A 27,164-nucleotide genomic window follows, 5' to 3' on the forward strand; every position below is an offset into this window, starting at 1 on the left:
ATCATATTCTGCCCTTCATCTCAAGGGCAGCAAACATATATGTGATAAAACAATACAATTAAAAAATAGCATTAAACCAGATTTAAACCAGTGACAAGCATCTAAAAAGACTCTAGAAGCTATTACACATCTAGAAACATGTAAATATGTTTTACATGACTTACTTCGCTTACCTCAAAATGGGGTAAGCTGTCCCCAATGCATTTGGGGCTATTTCTGCTCACACCCGCATCCCCACCTACTGTTGTTGCTACCTGTCTATCTCAAGAGACAATGGAGTCTGCCTCTGGGGGTGAGGTCAAACCACTGGAGAATCGCAGTGCCTGCTGTGGTTGCAGAGACCGGTAACTTGTAACTGCTGCCTCCCGTGTTGCTTTTGCTGTATTAGCACCAAAGTGACCTCTCTGGGGTGCAAGCCTGGGCAGTGTGTATGGATGCCCTTGGCTGCCCAGGTGAGAAGACCCCCGCCTCTTGTCCTCACTAATGTGTGGTCCAAAGGAAAGCAGAGCAATATATTTGATACCAGCTTGACTACAGTTGCTGTTGGAAGGAGGCATACAAGGAGCCTTAGGGACTCCACTCCAAATTTGTGTGGGATTTAAAGGTAAAGGTACCCCTGGCCATTAAGCCCAGTCGCGGACGACTCTGTGGGTTGCGGCGCTCATCTTGCTCTATAGGCCAAGGGAGCCAGTGTTTGTCTGCAGACAATCCGGGTCATGTGGCCAGCATGACTAAGCCGCTTCTGGCGAAACCAGAACAGCACGCGGAAATGCCGTTTACCATCCCACCAGAGCGGTACCTATTTATCTACTTACACTTTGATGTGCTTTTGAACTGCTAGGTGGGCAGGAGCTGGGACCAAGCAATGGGAGCTCACCCTGTCACGGGGATTCAAACCGCCGACCTTCCGATCGGCAAGCCCTAGGCTCAGTGGTTTAGACCACAGTGCCACCCATTTACTCCTTAGTTTTTTCTTCTCCCGAAGATGTCCTGCAACACATTAGAGATGGGTTTTTCCTCAGGGTTTACTCCCAAGGCCTTTCTCATGAATGAGTATGGCCACAAAGCAACAGAGGTTTAGGATCAGAGCTTTCCTTCTCCTAGATGGGCTACCTTCCCATATTGATGAGCCCCATGTGCCACTCATTTCCCTCTGCAGTAACCACCTTCTTGACTGTTGGACTCACTATTGGTCTTGTCTGCTCAATCTACTGGAGACTTGTATTTGCATACGGGGCAAAGTCTCTAACTCACTGTGATTCTGAGACCCATCAGCTACCCTCTGCTGGACTAGTACCCCAAAGAATTGCTAGGTGGCTCAATCAAGCCACTGTTTAAATTTCCCACAATGCCTTGGAGCAATGCTGCATTCTTGATTGTGAAAAATCAAAATGGTTGCTAGACCTAGCTGCCTGCAGTCTTCACCAGATAGTCCCACTAGGGTTCATCAATGAACAAGGCGGCCACCATGGGGCCAATTGCTCAGGATTACGTCAGACCTGGTCCTGGCCCTGATCAAGATTTCAGGTATTTCACCCAGCAAACAGCGAGAGGAGGTTAAGCTCCTGCTATTTGAGAAAACTTTTCACTGACAACTTAAACACTGCAATGTGTATGCCTCCATGTTACTTTGGGGGGGAACCAGTGCATCACACTTAAACTGTAATTGAGGTTTGTGATTTGAATGCTTCTGTCTTTTGTTAGGGTGCCAAAGGAGACCGTGGGATGCCTGGAGAGGCTGGACTGAAGGGTGAACAGGTAAAATCAAAAGAGGCAGAAAGATGTTTCTTGGAACAGTACAGTAAGCAACATGTCTCAATCACCAAACAGGACCTTTGACCTGCTCTTTAGCCACCACATCAGAACACTGCTGATCAATATATCACACATGGATCAGTCTGACTTGAAGGAAGACTGTCAGTGGTCACTCTAAACTGCAAAGTGCATAAGGCACGAGTTGCCCAAGAGAGAACAGGCCCATATATAGAATCATGGAATTTGCAACCTAGTCAGATGGGCAGGGTATAAATAACAAAATTATTACTATTAGTGTGGAATCATGGAATTGCATAGTTGGAAGGAACCCCAAGGGCCTACTGTTCCCAACCTGCTGTAATGCAGGAATCTTTTGCCTAACATGGAGCTTGAACCCACAACCCTGAGATTAAGAACCTCATATTCTGCCAACTGAACTACAGTCATACCTTGGGTTACAGATGCTTTGGGTTGTGCAGTTTCAGGTTGTGCACTGTGCCGAACCCGGAAGTACTGGAATGGGTTGCTTCCGGGTTTCGGTGCTTGCGCATGCACAGAAGCACTAAATTGTGCTTTGTGCATGTGCAGAAGTGCCGAATCGCGACCCGCATGTGTGCAGACGCGCGGGTCACGGGTTGCGAATGCTGCGGCTTGCGAACGTGCCTCCTGCATGGATCACATTCACAATCCGAGCGTCCACTGTACAGTGAAATATCAAATTTGTACAATTAGTAAAACTTACAGGAGGGAAATTTAGAATTAAAGAGGAAAGAGTTTTCCTTTCAAGGCACTGTGTTACCCAGCAGGCTCTGTGGATGATTATTCCTTAACACATCCTTTACTAATGGGGTCCATTGGATGCTTCCTGTTTGTGTTTGCTCAAGGGAAGGGTTAAATACCCCTTCTGCCTTCCTGCTCAAACTTCCCCTCCACCAGCTGTCTTATTTTTTAAAAATCACCAACCACACTGATATTCACTACTGTGTTACATGTGCTTGACCCAAACATGTGCTTAACCACTGAACCACACATTCAACATGCAAGGGGAATGTTCGTTTATTCAAAAGGGGGGGGGGGGCATTGCATCCATTTGTTTGCAGTGATCTGAGGAAATGGCATGCTGAATTATGTTAAACTGATTCTGTTCCCGAAGCAAAGACCTGGCACAGCTGTGGATGGGGGCGGTTGGGGTGCGCAGTTTCTTGCTGCACGCACGACAAGTTGTTAGCCTCTTGCACCCAGCCAACCCTGTAATGTTTCCTGACAACTTCTCCGTTCCCAGAAGCTTATGTGTATTAAAAGCAGTTTGTTAAAACATGCAAGTTCACGCTCTGGAAACCTATGCATGGAATTGGGATGCCAAGTTAGCTTATGTTTTGGGCGTCTCGCTCTCCTGGTCGCTTGGTTGCTAGCAAGCTTTTGATGAGATTCCAGAGGTTCTTTGGGGACGTGGTTTGCAAATGAAGATGCTAAGTGAATGTGAAATGCTGTTGTTGTCTTCTGCAGGGACATCCTGGGATACCTGGCTTCATGGGCCCTCCTGGAAATCCAGGTCCACCTGTAAGATGCTATCTATCTATCTATCTATCTATCTATCTATCTATCTATATCTATCATCTATCTATCTATCATCTATCTATCTATCTATCTATCTATCTATCTATCTATCTATCATCTATCTATCTATCTATCTATCTATCTATCTATCTATCTCTATATCTATCTATCTATCTATCTATCTATCTATCTATCTATCTATCTCTATCTATATCTATCTATCTATCTATCTATCTATCATCTATCTATCTATCATCTATCTATATCTATATCTATCATCTATCTATCTATCTATCATCTATCTATCTCCATCCCTTTTTCTTTTGCACTGCACCCATCCATCTGGTTATAGACCCAGAAGAAGCCCACAGCAATTCACTGGCCCTCTCTTGTATGTGTGGGAATGTTAAGGATAATAGATGATATATTAATTAAATATTATCCTTCCTTCACTCACGCTAGTGAGTCATGTAGCAGAGCAGAATCCCCTCAATACAGCAGGAAGCTAGTTTGCAGATTCGTTTGAATCTCTTTAGTTAAGCAATCCAATCCGGCTTGCCCAGATGGATTATTCTTGGTGTCCCCTTTTATCCCTCTTAAAAGAAAAAAAGACACAAGAGTCTTTCCTTCAAACTTACAAGAAGTTTACTCACATTCAGTTCACAGTGTGATCCCTGAAGGCAGGCTCTAGCTAGTAGTTACATAACAAAGTGTGAGTTTATCCCATATGGGGATTGAGCTCATGTGCTGCTGGCTGAGAGCCAGCAGACAACAAAATGCATTAAGAAAACAGTATCAAGAGAACAAAATGGCTGCAGGAGAGCAGCATGGCATCAAGAGGGAGATGGCTGTGTGACTCGGCTCTTTTATAGAGTCAGCGAGGGTCACATCCATCTGCCTGGTCACATGCAGGGGGAGGATGCTTCAGACCAGTGGGCCAGGAAGTTATACTGGCTGGAGTAACATCCCCCTGCCTGTGTCCACGCTAGGGAAACAAGGAATGTTGTATTTGACTGCTTCAATGGATTACATCCCACAGTATGTTGGATTTTGGGGGGGCATTATGCTGATCTTGAATGCATAGCAAAGTTTATGGCCCACCATTTTGGGCTGGTTGTCTTCATTTAAAGAAAGTCCAAAGGCTTGTAAGAGTTGCCTCCATGTTGTTTGAGGAGACTATTTCTGATTCAGAAGCAAGCTGCCATTTTTAATGGCCAGAAATGTTATTTTTTTCATTTTATTTAGGGGTCTGAGGGCCCCCCAGGACCTGCAGGACCACTGGGAAACCCTGGAGAAATAGTAAGTCACTATTCAATCTGTCATATCCCTGCCTCCCCCCAAAGGAAGCCAACATTTGCCTAAGTGGTCCCATAGTGGATTCTTGGAAAAATAAGTAGATGTGGAAAGCATTCCGTGAATCTGTAAGGTTTGAAAGCCACCGAGATACTCAGATGAAGACTAGTGGATTATAAACTCTCAGCCAAATTCTCCATTAATTTAGAAAGATGAATAAATTCAAAATGTGTCATTAGTGGGGTGGAACAGGGGGAGTACAGTTGCAATGCCAGAAAAAAAATGGTGGTGGGACACAAAGAGGGGGCAAAGCATATTTTCAGGTGGCCGAGTGGTGTCCCACATGTTAAGATCTCTAAAAGAAAAATAACAATGTATGCTAATGACAGGAGTCCCGCAAGTGGGAGGTGAGTGCCATATTGGGATGTGTATATGTGCTTGCCCCACTTCCTGCTCTGGCATCCCCTATGGGCACTTACCTGACCTCCTGGCAGCAGAGTCTTTGCTGCTTATCCGGAGGGAGAGTGGGAGAGGAAAAGTGGCAGAGAGGTCAAGAGCCAAATTGGCACTCTTCCAGGTTTATCCGTGCAGTGCTGACCTCCCCTCCTCCTTGCCCCTTCCAGTCTCCCTCCCAGTAAGCTGCAGTGATTTCATTGCCAGGAAGTCAGGTAAGTTCTGCTCCCTTCTATACCCACTCTCTTCCCCCCACCCCAAAGGCCTAAGCAATATTGAGCATAAATTCAGAAGGCCTTGCTAACAGATTGTTCTTCTGGGGATGTCTCTGCCTGGAAAGCTTATGTGAACATCTCCAAATCTGTGTCTCTTTGGCAGGGTAAAGAAGGCCCCTCAGGACCTCAAGGGCCACCAGGATTGCCTGGACTTCTGGTGAGTTATCCCTGCATTTGTAAACATTGACATATCTCATATGCCGGGGACTGTAGTGTTCTTGAATCCCTGGCATATTTCAACAGTAAAAAGATTGTGTGGCATACTTGCATATGTTCCTGGCGATTGTGACATCACAAATGTCAGGCCCCACCCTATGGAGCGCCCTCCCAGCAGATGTCAAACAGATAAACAGCTGTGGGACATCTGAAGGGAAGTTTTTAATGTGCAATGTTGTATTTTTTTAAAAAAAATATTTTTGTTAGGAGCCACCCAGAGTGGCTGGAGCAACCCAGTCAGATGGGCAGCATATAAATAATACATCATCATCATCATCATCATGAACGTCTTTTGAGGCATTGCCCACCCACCCCCCATAAGCGGCAATACTGAGATGTTGTGTGTGCATTCTATGCTTGACTTCTCGAGAGATCTCCTGATCTGAATTGGCATGCATAAAAAAAAATAATCAATGAAATTTCTCCTAGCTTGAACTTTGTGGTGCAATTTGTAACAAGAGAGAAAGGGAATATAGGGGAGAAAACATCAGAGGAGGGGAGGCAGGGAATAAGCCACAAGATAGAGAAAACTCCATTTTGGAAACAAGGTACAGCTGGCAGTTAGTGGTAGCACATGCTTTGCAGGAAGAATTGTTGTTGTTTAGTTGTCTCCGACTCTTCGTGACCCCAAGGACCAGAACATGCCAGGCACTCCTGTCTTCCACTGCCTCCCACAGTTTGGTCAAACTCATGTTGGTAGCTTCGAGAACACTGTCCAACCATCTCATCCTCTGCCGTCCCCTTCTCCTTGTGCCCTCCATCTTTCCCAACATCAGGGTCTTTTCCAGGGAGTCTTCTCTTCTCATGAGGTGGCCAAAGTATTGGAGCCTCAGCTTCATGATCTGTCCTTCCAGTGAGCACTCAGGGGTGATTTCCTTCAGAATGGATACATTTGATCTTCTTGCAGTCCATGGGACTCTCAAGAGTCTCCTCCAGCACCATAATTCAAAAGCATCAATTCTTCGACGATCAGCCTTCTTTATGGTCCAGCTCTCACTTCCATACATCACCACTGGGAAAATCATAGCTTTAACTATACGGACCTTTGTTGGCAAAGTGATGTCTCTGCTTTTTAAGATGCTGTCTAGGTTTGTCATTGCTTTTCTCCCAAGAAGCAGGCATCTTTTAATTTTGTCACTGCTGTCACCATCTGCAGTGATGATGGAGCCCAAGAAAGTAAGATCTCTCACTGCCTTCATTTCTTCCCCTTCTGTTTGCCACGAGGTAATGGGACCAGTGGCCATAATCTTAGTTTTTTTGATGTTGAGCTTCAGACCATATTTTGCACTCTCCTCTTTCACCCTCACTAAAAGGTTCTTTAATTCCTCCTCACTTTCTGCCATCAAGGTTGTGTCACTTGCATATCTGAGGTTGTTGATATTTCTTCCAGCAGTCTTAATTCCGGCTTGGGATTCATCCACTCCAGCCTTTCGCATGATGAATTCTGCATATAAGTTAAATAAGCAGGGAGACACTATACAGCCTTGCCATACTCCTTTCCCAATTTTGAACCAATGAGTTGCTCCATATCCAGTTCTAACTATAGCTTCTTGTCCCACATAGAGATTTCTCAGGAGACAGATGCATAACTGTCAACTTTTCCCTTTTTTTAAGGGAAATTCCCTTATTCCGAATAGGATTCCTCACAAGAAAAGTGAAAAGTTGACAGCTATGGACAGATGAGGTGATCAGGCACTCCCATTTCTTTACAAACTCGCCATAGTTTGCTGTGGTCAACACAGTCAAATGCTTTTGCGTAGTCAATGAAGCAGATGTTTTTCTGGAACTCTCTAGCCAGGGCTAATCCCCAGTAGAGGTGATTGCCATTGTGGCACCTCCAGGTGCATACAGAATTCTTCACTGGTCCCATGGTGGTCACTTTCCCTCCCACCCTGCTGAAATTAGGCTTCAATGAAGCATTCTGTTGCAGCCTATATGCTAGGTTGCCGTGTTGACTGGCTTGCAGAGTGTTTGTGTGTGTGTTGTGCCCATGACAGGTTCTCTGGTTTGCTTAGGTCCCCGTGGACCTATTTGCAACCGCTGGATCGAGATGTTCTGCAATGTGACTTTGCTTGTTTTTTTCACGTTGCAGCTAATGAGACATTGGCTGTCTGACTTGTTCTTTTCCTGGGTATCGTTCCGTGGAGTTTCCAGCTCAGCCAGCTGACAAGCTTGCATATTGTAACTCGTACTGAGGCATTGTGCTATTTTTAAGGGTGCTCCTTATGTTTCTACTGTTTGCATATGTTGCTTTACAGTGCCCTGATATTTATTGAGATGATGATATAAATTTCATTTATCAATGTGTTAGGAAACTAACTTGCAGTATTTGGGGTGCTTATCCACAATTGCATGGACAGGCGGAGTCCCCAGATCCCGCGCGGTCCCCCCCGTCATGTGGAATAATGACTCATGACAACGTGCTATGGGATTAAATTGGCCACAACTTTATTAAATTTCAAATGTGGGTAGACTTGGCTCAGGCATTGGGCGTTCTCCCTCCCCAGTCCCCAGCCGGGGACCTAGGGAGCATCAGGGTTATCCAGTGTGTGTGTGTGGGGATGGGCCGGCTCTGGAGAACATATGTTCAAGCAGAGATAGCCGCCCCCGTTACGCCGCCGCCGCAGGGGAGAGCAATGACGACCTTTCGGTGTACGGTCAAAGCCTCCCTTCAGAAACTCCTTTAACGGGGAACCCTGGTATCGCCACCACAAAGAGGAAGATGGACTAAAGGATTCCGGCCAAGGCCTGATACCGCCAAAGTTGTGACGTTTTGCTACGGGAAAGGCGAAACCTGACAATGCAGGGAAATTCCTTTCCGGCCCTTTAACAGCGACCTTAACGTAGCAGCGCCTGCATACCTGTGAAGAAAAGTTAACCTGCAAAACCTGTGAAGAAAAGTTAACCTGCAAATAAGACATTAACTGAGGGTGGGTAGGGTGGGAGAAGCTCTGGAGCCAAGTGAGGATTCCCAGGTAAGATCCTCCCTCTATTGTGTGGGCAGGTAATCCCTCCCCTACCTGGCCTGGTCTCCTTGGCAACGCTTCCCCCAGGTGGGATTGGACAACTGACTGAGGTAGGCGGAGACCTCCAGGTATCCCACCTGAGGGAAGGCAAACCAAGCCTATGCTGTTGGAGCCGCTCCAGATCTAGGGGCTGTGCGCGTCCACGCAAAGGGCGCCCCCCGTTTTAAGCGGGGAGCGGTCATTATGAATCTACAATATTTGCTCCTAAGGAAACAAACATTGTATACATTCTTTGCATCTCTAATCTTGACTACTTACTGTTTCTTCCCTCTTAGGGTATTTCTGGAAAGGATGGCAAAGATGGAAAGCCAGGACCTCCTGGAGAACCAGTAAGGAGATGAACTTTACATATTTTCCAATTTGGTATTATCTTTGCAAGACAACAAGTGTGCTATAGTGGTCAGAGTGTTGGATTAGGACCTGGGAGCCATGAGGCCACTATTGGCTGAGATGCTGTGATGTCATAGAATGTGTTGCTTACTTCTGAGTGAAGAAAGATTCTTATATAAAATGAAGTCAAACTGCATTTTAGGAAATATATGGGTGGGGGTTGATATTAAAGACCCTCTGCTCCCCCCACCCAGGGTCTAACTCTGGATCAGACCCATATATATGTTATTTAAATAGCATTTACTTTTAAATGACAATTCACATAGATTTGTGAATGTTATCACATCGAGCTTGATCCTGAGGCACCCACATGTTAGAGATCATTCTCTCTTGTCAGGCTATAAATGTGCTTTGTTTCTTATAGGGCAAACAAGGGGAGTCAGGGCTGCCAGGACCAGAGGGAGCAAGAGGATTGCCAGTAAGTCCAGCTGAAGGCGACCATGGTCCATTAAATATGTCCTTTTCCACCAGGAATCTTTGGAGGAGGGGGCAGGTGCATATTTCTCCATTAGCTAGCATGGAATACACTACCTGAGAAGCTTGGTCTTCCTGCAGCAAGAATGATGCAAATGTTCATTGAAGGCTAAATTCTATTTATGGAGAAAATGAAGGTATGTTCTTGTAGAGGAGGGGTCTGTGTACATCCTCATGCGTGCACGTGAGCATACTTAGGAAACATAGGTATGCATGAGATAATCATGCCTCAAAAGTAATTTATTAAGAACATCGTGTTTCAGATAGTGCACAGGTAGAAGAGTCTAAAAAGCCCTGGGCCACAAATTTTCACGGCACTCTAGTGGCTATGGTGGTTCATTTCCCAGAAGTAATGTGCTGTATTTACCATTAACTCTGGAGGCGTATACAGTCATACCTCTGAAGTCGCACGCCTTGCAAGTCGAACATTTTGGCTCCTGAATGCTACAGACCCAGAAGTGAGTGTTCCGGTTTGCGAATGTTCTTTGGAACCCGAACGTCCGCCGTGACTTCCATGGCTTTCAATTGGCAGCAGGAGCTTCCTGCAGCCAATCGGAATCCACGCCTTGGTTTCTGAATGTTTTGGAAGTCAAACAGCCTTCTGGAATGAAGCAATGCTGGTTCAGTATACCTGAAGGAGTGTCTCCACCCCCATTGTTCTGCCCAAACACTGAGGTCCAGTACCAAGGGCCTTCTGGCAGTTCCCTCGCTGCGAGAAGCCAAGTTACAGGGAACCAGGCAGAGGGCCTTCTCAGTAGTGGTACCTGCCCTGTGGAACACCCTCCCACCAGATGTCAAAGAGAAAAACAACTACCAGACTTTTAGGGAAGCTTTTAATGTTTAATAGACTATTGTATTTTAATATTCTGTTGGAAGCCGCCCAGAGTGGCTGGGGAAACCCAGCCAGATGGGCGGGGTATAAATAATAAATTATTGTTATTATTATTATGGAGGGCCATGAAAATTTGTGGCCGAGGCTTTTTAAGACTCTGTCTGAAAACAAAGAGGCATATTGGTTGCCAGATGTGAAATATTATTTCCAGCTCTCCTACCCCATTGCCTTGAGCTCCATGGTGGAAGAAAGCTGTAACTTAGAAAGTCCTTTAAAATGCATATAAAGAATAACTTTTTACATATCTCTCCATTTCACCTTTCAGGGTTTTAAGGGACCGAGAGGAGATGCAGGACCACCTGGCTCAAGGGTGAGCAATGCACTGGACCTTCAGTTTGACTCAGACAGTGGTTGGGATGGGCAGAGTCGCCCACAAGAAGACCTCTTCTATCACCAGTGTTGAATACGTCAGGGGTAATGGCTTTGTAGTTAACATTGATGGCTGAAGCTGCATTGTTACCAGGACTGGAGTCAAGCCCTGTCAATGCCTCTATCGATGCCTGCTCATAGCTTGAGTCCAGTTTTGGGACAGCCATCTGTGGAAGTTCAAATCACATATCTGGGTCATTAGGAATCTTTATGGAACTTCCATATTGTTCTAACCTTTTTTTTTTTCCTCCCACCCTTGTCTGTTGCAGGGAGAACCAGGTCCATCAGGGCCCCCTGGCCGCGAGGGGCAACCTGGAAAAGATGTAAGCGTGCCACCAAGGCTTCAATAAGAGCTCTTACAATTCTGTGAATGGTGGAGTGAGTGTTATCAGGCTGGAAGGAAACACTGGCACTACTCTGAAACACTGACTTTCATCATTCCAAGTCCACATTTGAAAACCTGAAATTTCAAGAAGTATATTGAAGTAGTAAATGAGAATGGGTTGGGCCCACACTTGGAACCATTTTAAACGGGCATTCACAGAAGGTATATGTGCTTGTTGCTAGGGGGAGGCTGAACTTTTTCTTCTTTGGTATCTCTGGCACAAAACATAGCAGACAATGCTGCCATGAGACTATGCTTGATATAATAGGGATGAATTTCCTCTGAGAATGAGGCCATCCCTGCTTTGTGTTTGTTTTGCTTTCCTCTTTGGTTCTATTACCATCTTGCTCCTTGATTTTAATAACATTCTAGCTTCTTTATTATTATCTTGGTCAGTCCCCGCTCACAAGTTGGACAGTATATCCAGCTGGCAACTGACTTCCTTTCTCATCTGTAAACTTGTTAAAGTGCACCTCATCCAGACAGACGAGCCACTTGTTGACTATTCTGATTATAGGGACACTGTTGGTGCTGTGGTCCAAACCACTTATCCTCTTGGGCTTGCTGATCGGAAGGTCGGCAGTTCGAATCCCCATGACGGGGTGAGCTCCCGTTGCTCTGTCCCAGCTCCTGCCAACCTAGCAGTTTGAAAGCACACCAGTGCAAGTAGATAAATAGGTAAATGGCAGGAAGGTAAATGGTGTTTCCATCCGCTCTGGTTTCCATCACAGTGTTCCATTGCACCAGAAGCTGTGTAGTCATGCTGGCCACATGACCTGGAAAGCTGTCTGTGGATAAACACCGGCTCCCTCGGCTTGAAAGTGAGATGAGGACCACAAACCCATAGTCACCTTTGACTGGACTTAACTATCCAGGGGTCATTTGCCTTTATTCTGATTATAGTGTTTTGATGATCGTAATGAAACAGTGTTTTCTTTCCTTTTATTGACTTTTTTTACTTGCACATAGCCATGATATTTCATATGATTAGCAATTTAGAAATGACTCTTTCTCACCCCAGCCTCTTTTACTCTTGTGTTGCAGGGAGATCCAGGCCCTGCAGGACCCCAGGGCCCACGTGGGCTCAGAGGAATCACGGTGAGTTGTTTCTCCCTATGGCTTTTGGGTAACGTGTGACACATCCCACTGGGTCCCAACGGAGTTGTCTAAGTGGTACAAGGGATTCTGGAGGGATGGGAGTGGGGAGGAGGAGGAAATGAATCTGGCATTTCTGAACATGAAAAATGAAATTTACTGTTTGCACCTCTTAGGGAAAACAATCCAATGTGTGCACGACTTTGTGCACAAACCAGATTTGCACTCATTGTGCAAATGTATGCATAATCCAGTCTGGAAATGTTTCCATTTGTAGGTCTTTTGTCTCTTCTTCCCAAGTTTCATTTTATTTTATTCTATTTCACTTTTAATTTGTATACCGCCTTCCTATATTACTATACACAAGGAAGTTTGCAGCAACAAAATATACAAGAACACACATCTTAGAGCAATCTGGCCCAGTACCGAAAGTTGTAATAAAACATAACTTAAAAATGGAAGAACTTATATCAAATAAAGTAACATTCAGTAATCTAGTAGAATATAATAGCACACAATAAAATCAACTCTCAAAACATCAGCAAATAATAATTAAACAGAGATTCACTCTCAACAATTACAATGAATAATTACTAAACTACGATCAATAAAAATAACTGCAAGTCACAATGCATAAAATACCACAATGCTTACAAAACCATGTAACTGAGAAACAAATTGAGAAACAAAGACACAAAACTTATAAAATTATTTTTTAAAGTTCTTAAAATATTCTCAAAATGACTACTAACTGTTTTTTCCCCTTCCGCCAGGGCAAGAGTGGACCACCAGGTCCCCCAGGGGAAGCGGGCTCTCCAGGTAACCCAGTAAGTACGAAATTTGTTGTCCCTGCCTCGTTACAAGCAGTGTGGTGTAGTGGTTAGAGTATTGGATTAGGAGCTGGGAGACCAAGGTTCACTTGGCCATCTTACTGTTAATGGTTTCAGAACTCACAGAGTTAAAGAGTTCTGGTGACGTCTCTTTCCTGAGGCGTGGTTAGAAACACTTAAGGGAGGGGTTTGACTCTAAGTGTTTCAGTCTGACTCTCGGACGCAATGCGAGAGGGAGAATGTGTCAGTTCTCGCCAGGTCTGAATTTATGGTGTTATTCTACATGATTAAAGACAAGGGAAGATAAGGACTGCCTTGTGTCTGCTCTGATTTATTCCACACGTGCTGCACTTTGCTTCTCACCGCTGTGTTTCGCTCTGCTACCGGCAAGAGAAAGAGGCCTGAGGAGGACTTTTGCAGGAGGCACGGATAGCTTGCAAGCAGAGTTACGCAAGGGAAGTGTGCCAGGCTCCATGTTCAGCCTCTGTTTACACTCTTGTCCGGTGTAATCTCAAGACTTACTGCCTCTCAGCCCAACGGGGTTGTCATAGGGATTTTATGAGGAGGGGGAGAACTATGTATACCATCTTAGAGAAAAAAGGTCAGATACAAATGAAATAAATGAATGAATGAAGCAGGATGAGCGGTTGTTACATGCTGTGATTTATTGCCAAATGGAGAAGAAAGAATGGTATGCTTTATCCATGGGATATATTGAAATCTGACCAGGCTGGCAGTCTCCTAGAAGGGAAATGTGCAACTGGCTGAGAACACCAAATGCTTGGAAAGGAGTCCAGTATGGACCAGGCAGGCTTCCATTTTAGGAAGCTGGAGGGCAAGCATTAGCACAACTGAAATGTGGGGTTCTGGGAAATGACAGGTCATATCCAGGTGACTGAATCTGACAAGCCCCTTTTGGAATCAAGTAGTCCTTTGGCAAGGGACGCGGGTGGCACTGTGGGTTAAACCACAGAGCCTAGGACTTGCCGATCAGAAGGTCGGCGGTTCAAATCCCTGTGACGGGGTGAGCTCCCGTTGCTCGGTCCCTGCTCCTGTCAACCTAGCAGTTCGAAAGCATATCAAAGTGCAAGTAGATAAATAGGTACCGCTCCGGCGGGAAGGTAAACAGCGTTTCCGTGTGCTGCTCTGGTTCGCCAGAAGTGGCTTAGTCATGCTGGCCACATGACCCGGAAGCTGTCTGCGGACAAACGCCGGCTCCCTAGGCCTATACAGCGAGATGAGCGCGCAAACCCAGAGTCGGTCACGACTGGACCTAATGGTCAGGGTTCCTTTACCTTTACCTTATAGTCCTTTGGCAAGGCTTCAAGAAAAGTGAACCGTATGAAGGTGTGCAGAGAAACCTGTTTGTCATTCTCTCATCACTTTATTTGAGCCATCTGCAAACCCATCAGTTTCTTATCAGTAGAAGGGGCTGCATCTGAATGACCAATAAACAAGATCTTCTTCTTTGGCGATCACTCATAGCTGAGTAAGATTGTCTTCCATAAACACGGTTTTAACAATGAGTCCGTAAGTGACTGTGGAGGTCAGTTTTATATCCACACATTCTTCCACAGTGGGGACATTGGTTTCTGGGCGGGAGTTGATCACAGTGTGGATTTGCCAAGCGTGTATTCATCTTAGCACGATTCTCCCTTGCGTCCTGAGTTCGAATGTCTTCAAAGCTCATTACACCTTTGGTAAAGGCTGTTCTCCAATTGGAGCGCTCACAGGCAAGTGTTGGTGTTTATACTACATTTTTTTTAGATTTGCCTTGAGACAGCCTATAAACCTCTTTTGTTGACCACCAGTATTACACTTTCCATTTTTAAGTTGGGAATAGAGTAGGTGCTTTGGAAGACGATAATCAGGCATCCGCACAACATGACCAGTCCAACGAAGTTGATGTTGAAGAATCATTGCTTCAACACTGGGGATCTTTGCTTCTTCCATTACAGTAGTATTAGTTCACCTGTCTTCCCAAGTGATAGAGTGGAATAGTCATTCCTTGCTTGTGACTAGCCATCATGCAATCTGTGATTTGTCTGTAGGTCCTCCCACATCTTTAATGACACTGATCAGAATATCAACCAGCATTTGTTTTTCTTTATTCTTTTTTCTTCTTCTTCGTATTCCCAGGGTCCCAAAGGAAGCAAAGGAGAAACCGGCAGTGCAGGACTCCCTGGATTCATCGGGCCGCGAGGACCTCCTGTAAGCAGCAAACCAATTTTGGTCACACACTGCAGACAGAACTAATAATAGGATCTCATCTGTCTGTAATTGCTCAGTGTCACCTGCTAGAACTCTGTGAAGGAGGCTTCAGGAGCCCAAAGCCCAAAGGGAATTTCACCAAGTGTAGCTGGGTTATCAGAAGTAGCTTCTGACTGTGTGGCTCTTATCCTTTTTGTGCTTTCTATTTCACAGGGAGAACCAGGTGAAAAGGGCATCCCAGGGAAAGAGGTGTGTTTTGACGTCTTTGTTAGATGACATGAAACAAGAGCACAACTCCCTTTTGTTGTTCTTCCTTAATTCTCAATGTGCACTTTACCCAGGTGCAAAACGTCTTTAAATCTCTCCAAATTGCTTTTCCTTGTGCTTCTGGATTCTTCTGCTCTTGGTTTTGGATGGGTGGGAGGTTCTATTACAACAGGGGAAGGGTCCTGGGGTTCAAATTTGGTCCTGTGGGCCTCTCTATGTGGCCTTGTGACTCTCCCCTTCCCCAACCACACCCTTACAAACCCTACTTCTCCCCATAAAAATGCTAGTCCATATGACATGCACACTCTCCAATTTAATCTGAATTTGTTTTTGGAGGGTGGGAAGAAATTTGATAAGTTAAAAAAAAAAAATTACCAGTGATCTGTTTGCAGTATCTCAATGATCCACTTGCAAATTAAACCCCTTCTGGAAGCACCAAAAGTAGCAACATTATATTTTCTTCATTTTTTAAAAATTGGCTCTTCACATTTCAGACCTCTTTATTTCCTTGCAGGGCACTCCAGGGAAGCCAGGTGGTGTTGGAGACAAAGGTGACAGGGTAAGCTGGAGAACTTCACGAATGTTGATGTTGAGCAATGTTGGGGAAGTGCCCAAGGCAGTCTGGGTGATGCTGCCAGAAATCATTTCCTTAATGCATGAGAGATGGGCAAGACACCTGTGGCTTACATCAGGCTTGCTCAGAAATAAGTGGAGCAATATCCCCTATAACTGAAGGTTAAGATTTGGCATATCTCCAAGCCAACCCAGAGTCAACCAGCTTGACAGCTTGTATATATCTCAGGTCCCTGGCCACCCAAATGTCTGTTTCTTTCTTGGTCCTGGGAAGCTTTTGAGATATGCTAGCTGCCTGGACAAAAAACATACTTATGGAGAAAAGCCTACTGGGACAAGATGGACCTCTTCCCTCCCATGAGCATTTCTTTTTTCAGGCATAGCCTGTTTCAATCTCCCCCTTTCAGTCTAATGGAGCAATATCACAACCTTGTCCACAGCCCATCTATCTGGCACGCTTTGCAAAGCTCTTTGCTGAAGGCTCTGTTCTTTTCTTCCAACTCTGCAGTTCTCTGATTCTATTCTAGTTGAGATTCCTGCATTTCCAGGGGTTGGACAATCCTGTTGATCCCTTCCAACTCTACCATTCTTTGATTCTATGCTGTTTTTATTTGACAGGGGGATCCTGGCACTAAAGGTGAAAAAGGCACAGCTGGAGAGAAAGGCCCACCTGGTGATCCTGGGATTCCTGGGCGCAAGGGACACACTGGATTAATGGGTCAACCGGGACCACCAGGGGACACAGGGCAGTCTGGACCCCCTGGTCCTCCAGGACAACCTGGATTTCCTGGGCCTAGGGTGAGTCATGTTAAAACTGGATTTTAGGAGAAGGTATAAGAAAACATTTTAGTTTTCTGTCAGTTATGTCAATCGTGTTTTTTAAAAAGAGAAAGAGGCATTTACACACACATTCAAAGAAGAACAAGAAGGGCCACAGCTTCGCATATGTTAATGCATATTGATGCAACTTTAGAAATGTATACTATAATTTAAATAGGAAGTATACTGCAACAGTGGGGGGGACTACCTTTGAAGGTGAACCGGGGGCTACAACTAATCCAGAATGTGTCAGCTAGACTGGTGACTGGAAGAGGCTGCTGGGACCATATAACACCAGTCCTGAAAGACCTGCATTGGATCCCAGTACGCTTCCAAGCACAATTCAAAGTGTTGGTGCTGACCTTTAAAGCCCTAGATGGCATTGGCCTGATATACCCAAAGGAGCGTCTCCACCTCCATTGCTCAGCCATTTCTCTGAAGTCCAGCTCCAAGGGCCTTCTGGCAGTTCCCTCACTGCAGGAAGTGTGGTTACAGGGAACCAGGCAGAGGGCCTTCTTGGCAGTGGCACCCCTCCCATGGAATCCCCTCCCACTATATGTCAAGGAGATAAGTAACTATGCAACCTTCATAGAAATCTGAAGACAGCCCTGTATATGGAAGTTTTCAATGTTTGATGTTTTATTATGCTTTTATATTTGTAGGAAGCCACCCACGGTGGCTAGGGCAACCGAGTCAGATGGGTGGGGTACAAATAATAAAATTGTTGTTGTTATTATAAGTACAGTGCATCTCAACATAGTGGGGAAAACTGGGGCCAGGGGACCCATGTGCTTGCCTAGCCTATTCCCATGGTGTTTCTAATTGTTCACTGGCAACTTTGAGATCCCTATTGCTCTCTTGCAACTGGATTGAAACTGGGCAGCCCTTAAGCTAAATGAATGTGCTCTATAAAGAAGGACACATGAGCATCCTAAAAGGGACTTGCATCCATGTATAGTCAAGAGTCCCTCTATCCTTAACAGATTGCTGGTAACAGTGATGGTGACCTTAACAATAAGAAAAGAACATTTTCTGTTGACATTGACTCATGATTATTGGCCTCAAGCTCCCCTACAAAACAAACAAACAAACAAAAAACCTTTCTAGAATTAATTTTTCATGAGCATACACTGGGAAAAAATATTAAGTTGCACCAATGATTATGAGGTTGTTTTTTATTTAAAAATATAACAGAGTATTTTTGGAGATCCGTGCAATTGCCATTTTTCTGCTAATTGGAAAATAAGGACATCTATTACCTTGAAAGGTTTCCGAGGCTTTCTTCAAGTTGAAAATGCAATATATGGAGATAATTTCCACGCTTGTTCAGTCCTAGTCCTAATATAACAAGACTTGCATTAAGCACTGTTCAGCTAGTAAGGGGAGTAGAAAAATGAAAAACTCATCTATCCAAATCTGCACAGAAAAGATTACAGGCAATTAGCATGTTATTACTTGAGCTGCAATTTCAAGAGGAAAATGGAGGTGTGTTCCAGGTCAGCTTCACACTGGAATTTGCAGAAAAGAAATTCCTCAAGTCTCCCTATCACATAAACCACAAATATTGTTGGAACATTGAACTCTTCCTTCCTTCCTTAGGGGGACACTCCATCAGTGGAAACTCTGCGAAGGCTCATCCAAGAAGAGCTAGGAAAACAACTTGATGGTGAGAATGATTACAAAGTGACTGAGATGCCCCCTACATGTATAATATGGTTGCAAGAGACCTAGATGTGGACGTGGGAATCCAGACAGTTAAGGAGAAACTAAAATAGGAGAGAGAGAGAGAGAGAGAGAGAGAGAGAGAGAGAGAGAGAGCGCAACTAGACCTGGACTGAGATGGTTCAGCCAAGATTGAGGATGATTTTCAGCATATGGGTTTATGAAATGGACCAAAAACGTCTTGCTTAAAAAAAAGGATTCATCTCACTACCACTTGTGCTCCAAGACTTCCCTTTCCTTCCCTGTCCTCCACCATACCCCATTCACCCTCAAAATCTTCTCAAGGGAATTGGGGCAGCCTCCAGGGAAGGCTATAGGGCAGGAAGAGAGAAAGTCAAATTCCTGTTCCCTGAAGCTGCATGTTCACTTTGATTCAATACAGAGTTCAACATCCTGAGAATTATAACATTTGTTGTAGTTAAAAGAATAAAGTTTCTAGTACTACATTTGGACAGGTTTTCCAGTAATTTTAGGTGAGGCTTTAGTACCTTTTATATTACTAACCTCTTGACATGACCCTCAAAATCAAACTAAATAATGAAAAAAAGGGGAACTATTGCAAATATCTACAGGTCACTGAATTAAGCTTTCCTAGTGCACAGTTTTGAAAATGAAACACAGTATTAAACTGAGTACCAAGAGCCCAATTTATAGTGCATCCTAAAAGGACTAAGGACAAGAATGTAGAATGTGGTTTTGTCCAGGAGCCCCAATGATTTCTTAGCTCAGCATTCGTGGAACAGGGAAGTTATTTCTCTGGTCATTGGCTCCAACATTCCCCCTTCTTTTTTCCAGACCCCCCAGGCAAAATAACTTTCTCTTTTTTTTCCTGCAGCCAGACTGCCCTACCTCATAAGCCAGATGCAGCCAGCCCACGTCAAAGCACCTCAAGGTAGACCAGGGCCTCCAGGAGAACCTGGTAAGGAAGGCCCTCCAGGCAGAGGAGGTCCTCCAGGAGAACCTGGCAGGCCTGGACAGCCTGGTTCAGAAGGACCAGCAGGACCGATGGGCCCCAAAGGTGAGTGAGCCTTAAGTACGGTGAGCAAAGACTGAGCTGAGATGGAGAACTCAGAATTAATATTTGCAAACAGCTGGAACAAGAAGAGAGTTTCTGCAACAGGAAATTATGCATAATGACGTTCTAAAGCTAGGTCAGTCTTGGAAAAACAAGGTGTTGTTGGCACCTGTCTGTCTTGAGAGACTCCAGCAGTGAAGTCAAACCACTGGAGAATCACAGTGCCTGCTGTGGCTGCAGAGACCAGTAACACCAAAGTGACCTCCCTGGGGCACAAGCCTAGGCAGTATGTATGGAGGTCCTGGGCTACCCACACTCCAAAACCCCCTCTCAGCCTTGCTGATGTGGTCAAGAGGAAAGCAGAGCAATATGTTGGGCACCAGCTTGGCTGCAGGTGTTGTCATCATCATCATCATTTTATTTGTATACTGCCTTTCCACAGTTAGAACAGTGCTAAAGGCAGTTTACAATATGGAAAGATTTATAGTTACAAACATAGCAAAGTATTCATAAAAATAAATAAAACACATCAAAAACTACATAACCAAACTGAACCATTTCCACATAAAAATAAAGATACAAAAATGAGAGTTTTAGAGTTTCGATTTGATATCCCGCTTTATCACTATCCTAAGAAGTCTCAAAGCTGCTAACATTCTCCTTTCCCTTCCTCCCCCACAACAAACACTCTGTGAGGCGAGTGGGGCTGAGAGACTTCAAAGAAGTGTGACTAGCTCAAGGTCACCCAGCAGCTGCATGTGGAGGAGCGGAGACGCAAACCCGGTTCACCAGATTACGATTCCACCGCTCTTAACCACTACACCACGCTGTCTATCAACAACAGCAAAAACTCCTGACAAAACTTTCCCCAAAATACCCCAGTCCTTGCTGGGCAGCAGCAGTTCTTATAAAGCCCTGGGCCAGGTGGAGAGAGGCAGGATAGATAGATAAACTTTATTCACATTAGCCAACGGCCATAGCAACATAAAACAAGCATTATATACAATTAAAAAGACAACAATGGGTAAAAAGGGCAATCAAATGACCAAGTAGAGAGGCAGGAATGGGGCCCTCTGGTTCCCAGCAGGTCAGATTTCCAGAAGGAGGCATGGAGGATGCCATCCAACTGTCTTAGGGACCTCAGTCTAGATTTGTGTAAAGTTTACTCCCTAGCCTTTTCTTCTCCAGAAGATGTCCGGCAGGGCATTATTTCCATGGCATTTTCACACCCTAAAATGTATGCAGTAAATGGACGTAAGTGCAATCAAGCTCAATGGGGCTTACTGTATAGGATTACTCTCTTACTGTCCATTTTTAACAACAGGAAAGTATAAACCTCATAAAGACAAGTATTTGTTTCTTTTTAAGTCCAAAAGCTTTTAGCTCATTATAACAGAGTGGTGAGTGTTAACATGCTGGAGAGTAGAATGGGTCCTAGTCAGGTTCCTCTTCCTTTTAATCTTCTGAACTCTGCTGCTCAAATTTTGTTTCGTTCTCCCCACCAGGTGAGAGAGGAGACAAAGGAGAGAAAGGAGATGCTGGTGTTGGCCAGAGGGGAGAAATTGGTCCCCCAGGAATTCCAGGTGAGTGAAGGGATGAGCAGATTTGACTTGGCATGATAGAATGCAGCATTGTCAGGGACTGGCAGGACTCCAGAGAGTGTGGGGCAGAGGCAGGCAACCAGGAGAGGGGACTAGTAATTTATACCTGAAAATGCGTCTCCACCCCCATCGTTCTGCCCGGACACTGAGGTCCAGTGCTGAGGGCCGTCTGGCAGTTCCCTTGCTGAGAGAAGCGAGGTTACAGGGAACCAGGCAGAGGGCCTTCTTGGTAGTGGCACCCGCTCTGTGGAACGCCCTCCCACCAGATGTCAAAGAGAACAACAACTACCAGACTTTTAGAAGACAGCTGAAGGCAGCCCTGTTTAGGGAAGCTTTTACTGTTTATTAAATTATTGTATTTTAATATTCTGTTGGAAGCCACCCAGAGTGGCTGGGGAAATCCAGCCAGATGGGTGGGGTATGTATGTATGTATGTATGTATGTATGTATAAATAAATAAATAAATTTATGGAGCTTGACGCTGCCCACAACGCAAGAGCAAGGGCAAGGGAACAGAGTTAGGGCAGTCTGAGACAGAGGAAGGCACAGTCAACAGATGGGTCAGTAGACTCCACATCTTCCCTTGCCCCCGCTGTCTCCTAGAATCAGGAGACACTTATAGTGGGAAGAGCAGCAGTGACTGCCAAGCAGGAGAAGTCTCATGTTGCAGGAGCACAACCTGTCAAGGGAGGGTATATAAGCCAGCAGAAGGATGGGGTTGTCCCTGTTGCTGCAGTTGCTCTGCAAGGCTTAGACTTGTTGACAGCTGCCTAGAGGCTAGAAGTGTGTCTCTGTGTTTGTCCAGAACACTGTAGAAGCTGTTAGAATTCCTGCTCCATGATTGCAGTCATGGGATTTTTGCCTATCACATGACGGTGTATGTTTTGACTCCACAAAGTGGGAAGTGACGGAGACAGGATGTTTGTGTTATTGTGTTCCGTGGGACTATTGTCCTTTGTTCTTTCTCTTTGCTGTCTGATGCTAGAGAGACAGGGAGCCATGTTGCAGTGCTCCGTGTGTGTTTATATGTAAATAGATTAGCCAAAATGCTGAGTTGCTGAGGTCTGTTACGCAAGCTGCACAAACTCTGCGGATCCCTAAGTGTGCTGATGTCTGTTGGCATCAGTTGCTGTGATATTTGGGCTGAAGAAAGCTTTTGAAGCTCCCGAATGATCGACCAGGAGGGAAAGAACATGCCAGTTGGGTATGTGTCTCTGCCAGGGTCCTACTCGAGTGTAGGACAAGCTCCTGACAGAAGCTGCAGTGGGTGTTTCTCTTGTTGGTGAAAAAGTTTACTATCACACATGTGCCTTCCTTATCTGGGATGGGCCATGAGATGCACATGCCAATCTGGTACCCATCAGACTTTTCATTGTGAAGATGCTGCCATGGCTGGCTTTGGTCCAGCTTTGTTTTCAACCACCTTTAGACAACAGCTCATTTTGCAGGTGAAGCTGCCTTTTTTTCTTAGCCTGACCATCCAAACACCGGCGTTATTTGGTCAGGCTGGCAGCAACGTGGCAGTGATGCTTACCCACAATGCTTTGTTCCCTAGGTGTCCCGGGTGAACCTGGCTATGGCAAAGATGGGATGCCAGGATCGCCAGGCCCCCAGGGCGAAGCGGGCATTCCTGGACTGATGGGTCCCCAGGGGCCACCAGGAGCCAATGGACAATGTGACCCCTCTCAGTGTGCTTACTATGCAAGCCTGGCTGCCAGGCCCAGCAACGTCAAGGGGCCTTAGAAGGCAAGGCCCCAAAGCCCATGGACCTCCTATGGACCTACGTCTGAAACTTGAAGCAAGCAAGGAAGTTGCGAGGTCTCGCCTGTTTTCCCTGCTTCTGTTTCTTTTCGAGAGGCCTTGTAGACTATTAAAACCATCCAATGCTGCCGGTCGGTCAAGTTTATCCTAAATAAGAAGTTATAAATTGCTATTCTTTTATGAGGTGAAAAGTGTTCTTTGTTTTGCTTTTGTTTTCTCTAATATCAGGGCAAATTCAAAGTTGTTTTTAAAAGAAGGTTTTTTAAATATATATATAAATATTGTCAATGAAGTATAGAAAGAATCCCTGTTAGAGCTGAAAAAGAAGACATTTTGGCTGTTGATTTTTTAAAATTCTTATTATCATCTCTGAAGGCTAAGCTAGGGGCACAGTAGAGACCTGGAAGTGAACAATGTGACAGAAAGAGGTCGCATACTGGCTGGATAAGTCATAAGTGGCAGCGGGAGATTAGGAGCAACGATGTAAATTTGTACACCCATTACAATCAGTTTCTGGAACAGGATATTTACTTAGCTGGAGGTACCTCCTGTCTGTCTAAAGATCATAGATGTAATTATTCAGGGCTTTGTTTAGCCCAAGTTGTAAGGCAGAGGGACTTGCTAATATTAAACGGTATGATAGAGAGAGGGAATATACCCACTTTACAAAGCATGGAGGCAGTGTGATAGATTATATTGCGATCTTACAATTTGCATATAAGTTTGTCATTAGGAGCCTCAGATTCTCCTTGGTCCATCTAGACAGCATTTCTTGCTCTGTCAGGGAGCAGCTGCCAAGCATTTCCATCAAGCGTCTGTCCCAGCACAATCTGGGACTGACCCTGCTTCCTGCATGCAAAACAGTAGCTCTGTCACTGAGCCCTTCCCCTAAGAATAAAATAAGACTCTAGTCTTCATGGATTTGAATATGGGATCTAATTAAATGTGGACGTAGGAATCTGCCTTCTGTCAAGTCTTGCCGTTGGTCCATCTTGCTTAGAATTGTCTACGGTGGCTGGTAGCAGGTCACCGTTTCAGACAGGGAGCCTGTCCCAGGAGATGTCATTACCTCAGACCTTCTACATGGAGTGCAAATGTTCTACCATCTGATCTACAGCCCTCCCCTTACAGGACTTTGGCTTGTCACCTGCCCATTCACCTTCCCATACATTCCTCCCTGGCCTCCTGCTTTTCTCACCCACGTCTGAAGGTTTCAGCTGTGGGGGGATGTCTAGGGTGAAGGGAAAGTGGCTGGCAGGAGAAGGGGGAGTAAAGTACCACTGTACCACTTCCGTTTTCCAATGATTAAGCAATGTCCCATGAATCAAAGAATCAGGTCTGTAACTGAAAATCTGTCTTTGCCCTCATCATCTCCTAAATATTTCTTGCTTTATTTTCATCCGAGTCTCCCCAGCACACCTGCATCCAGTCATTATTAAACAAAATGACAGAGGAAAAGCCTTTTTTTTTAACCGCCCTGAGACCTCCAGGTATATAAATTCAATAAATAACAAAATAAATAATACATAAAAGTGAGGGGATATATGTAACAAGTATTTGCTTCTTCAGCAAAATGTATCAGTCCAAACCTAATTTTTTGCCTTGATTTGGCTCAATTCCCCAAGGCTCAGGGTGAGTGGGTAACACTGTAAACTGGTTATTTTGTGAGCTGAAAAAACACACATTTTAATAGTGCAATCCTTGACTTGTTTGCTCAGAAGTCAGTCCCACTGCAGTCCTACCTGTGATCCTCGAAGAACGAACTTGGGATATTAGGACTGCGTCTTTAATATCACATACCACAGCATATTGGAAGATTTTCCTGAAGCAGTGAGATTGTTGGCACCCATCTGTCTTGGGAGACAATGGAGGAGTCAAGCTGTTGGAAGGTTGTAGAGCCTGCTGTGGCTGTTGAGACTGATACAGGAGAGACATGTTTTGTTGCAGCTGGGGAAGATGAAGGTGTTGGGTTGTGCTGCTGTAGATACTCCATGGCTTCTTCTCTCTGCACCCCTCCCAGTGGTCATTCCTCCTCTGGTCACTGCTATGGATGCACAACCTGTCTGTCTCCAGGCACTGTGGTCTTCTGTGAGGTATTCCCGCATGGTGGGGTTGAAGTTGCCAGCCTTCATCTTATGTTTGCAGACATCTTTGTAATGCAGAGTTGGTCTGCCAAAGGGCCTGGTATCTGAATCCAGGTCCTTGTAGAGCAGGCATAGGCAAACATGGCCCTCCTGATGTTTTGGGACTAAAACTCCCATCATCCCTAGCTAAAAGGACCAGTGGTCAAGGATGATGGGAATTGTAGTCTCAAAACATCTGGAGGGCCAAGTTTGCTAATGCCTGTTGTAGAGCATGTAAAGCAGAGAAATAGCTGGCATTAATTTTGCTGGCTGGGTGGTTGTGGTTGGTAGAGGAAACCATTCCAGACGAAGTTGAATTCCAATGCTGGAATCAACCTCAGAACTGCCTGGGTGGGATCAGAGCATCCCTGCGCTGGGGCACTGCAATCAGGATTGCATCCGGGATGCTGAGAGAAGATATAGTCAATGGGAAGTCTGCCAGGTCAATTCCACAGCTCTAGGAAGATGCAATGCTACTTGATTCTTGATCCATTAAATTCTGACTGTCAGCTCACCAGAGCCCCACTGCAGGCAGATAATCATTCCCAGTTTGGGTACCTAAGATCCTTTTGGAAAAATATATAAACTGGAAATACTGAATCTGAAACCTCATGCATGCAAGGCCATTGTTCTATAATGGAGCTTTGAGCTCACATGGCTATGCCATGGCACAAATCTCACAAATATCGTTTGGCACCCATTGCCTTCTTGTTTACAAATGTTTTCTTTGCCAAGATAAGCCAAGGGGCAGCCATGTGGTTGGGCTTTTGTTTCCCCCTTTGTTAAGTGAGTTGGCTTTTTCAACCTGCGGATTCTGAAGCAGCCAAGTACAATAGATACAATAGTAGTGGTGGAGGAGCAGGCAACAAGCCCATGCAATAAGTTCATCATTTCAACGGAAGAAGCTCTTAGACTGTGCTGTTGATTTAGTGTTAAAGACAAATGTTATTTATATATTTTTAAAGGTGCTATTTTTATGTGGGTTTATGGCATCAGTGCTTTCATTTTTTTTTGAAAAAATGAAACAGTATAATCTGTGGAGTGTCTAAATTATTGTGATTGTAGCAAGCAGGCTCTATTCCAGATAATTATGATGCCTATGTTGTCTCTGAAGGAGAAATCTCAGAAGTATTTTGCTGGCAAATAAATATCTTAGCCAAAATGTTTTAAGGGAGTTTGATTTGCAGCTTTGTCTCTTTCTTGTTGGACTAAATATTGGGGAGGGGGGCATTTTGCTGGTGATGAGTTTTTGTTTCCTGTCCTTTGTAAGTGGTCCCTTTTGCAACACTGCCTCATGGTCCTATTTGACTAAGGCGGTGCCTGCTGTTTTCAGTGGGATTATTAAACCCTTCCCCACCCACGTGCCCACTGCTTTTGTGTGCTGTGCTGAATTTCTGGCACAAAAGATTGCAGGCATCTGAAACCCTTCCCTCTCAGAATAATTTCAGGCTATAATGTATATACATGTTATTTTGCATTATTTAATAAAATTAAATATTCAAAAAGCACCATTTATCTTTATGGGTAGGCTACCAGAGGCATGCATACAAAAATGCTTATTTATTTTCATGCACACTTTTTTAAAAGAAAAAAAATCACAAATGGATATGTCACTGGGCCCAAGGGAACTTAAGGTTTGAAAAAGAAGAAGCCGATATGGATGTATTTGTCCATCCTCGCTAATAAAATACCAGCCTTTGTAACTTGCTAAATGAAATATTTCATATATTGTTAAATACACATTTGGTGACACAGACATTATCTCTCCACCTAAGTCCCAAGTTTTAATTGCTATGTTTTCAAGGAATGCCTTTTATTGCATTTTTTTATTATTATGAATGCTTCTAATTTAATGTATTGAGAGGATTATATTGTACAGTGGTACCTCGGGTTACATATGCTTCAGGTTACATACACTTCAGGTTACAGACTCCACTAACCCAGAAATAGTACCTCAGGTTAAGAACTTTGCTTCAGGATGAGAACAGAAATCATGCAGCGGTGCGGCAGCAGCCGGAGGCCCCATTAGCTAAAGTGGTGCTTTAGGTTAAGAACAATTTCA

General features: G+C 44.7%; 1 protein-coding gene across 1 annotated transcript in view; it reads left to right on the forward strand.

The window, feature by feature from the left end:
* The window catches only part of COL22A1 (collagen type XXII alpha 1 chain), a 192,959-nt gene extending 166,351 nt beyond the window's left edge, over positions 1-26,608 (forward strand). The window contains exons 48-65 of the mRNA XM_081012482.1: positions 1,705-1,758; positions 3,262-3,315; positions 4,558-4,611; positions 5,437-5,490; positions 8,851-8,904; positions 9,330-9,383; positions 10,597-10,641; positions 10,970-11,023; positions 12,130-12,183; positions 12,954-13,007; positions 15,150-15,221; positions 15,435-15,470; positions 16,003-16,047; positions 16,680-16,859; positions 18,480-18,546; positions 19,438-19,620; positions 21,123-21,200; positions 22,774-26,608. Of these exons, the coding sequence (XP_080868608.1) occupies positions 1,705-1,758; positions 3,262-3,315; positions 4,558-4,611; positions 5,437-5,490; positions 8,851-8,904; positions 9,330-9,383; positions 10,597-10,641; positions 10,970-11,023; positions 12,130-12,183; positions 12,954-13,007; positions 15,150-15,221; positions 15,435-15,470; positions 16,003-16,047; positions 16,680-16,859; positions 18,480-18,546; positions 19,438-19,620; positions 21,123-21,200; positions 22,774-22,961 (1,380 nt within the window). The 3' untranslated portion in view covers positions 22,962-26,608. The remainder of the gene's footprint in view (positions 1-1,704; positions 1,759-3,261; positions 3,316-4,557; positions 4,612-5,436; positions 5,491-8,850; positions 8,905-9,329; positions 9,384-10,596; positions 10,642-10,969; positions 11,024-12,129; positions 12,184-12,953; positions 13,008-15,149; positions 15,222-15,434; positions 15,471-16,002; positions 16,048-16,679; positions 16,860-18,479; positions 18,547-19,437; positions 19,621-21,122; positions 21,201-22,773) is intronic.
* The last annotated feature ends 556 nt before the right edge of the window (positions 26,609-27,164 follow it).

This window comes from Podarcis pityusensis, assembly GCF_964106645.2.
Source record: "Podarcis pityusensis genome assembly, chromosome: 7".
Taxonomy (NCBI): domain Eukaryota; kingdom Metazoa; phylum Chordata; class Lepidosauria; order Squamata; family Lacertidae; genus Podarcis; species Podarcis pityusensis.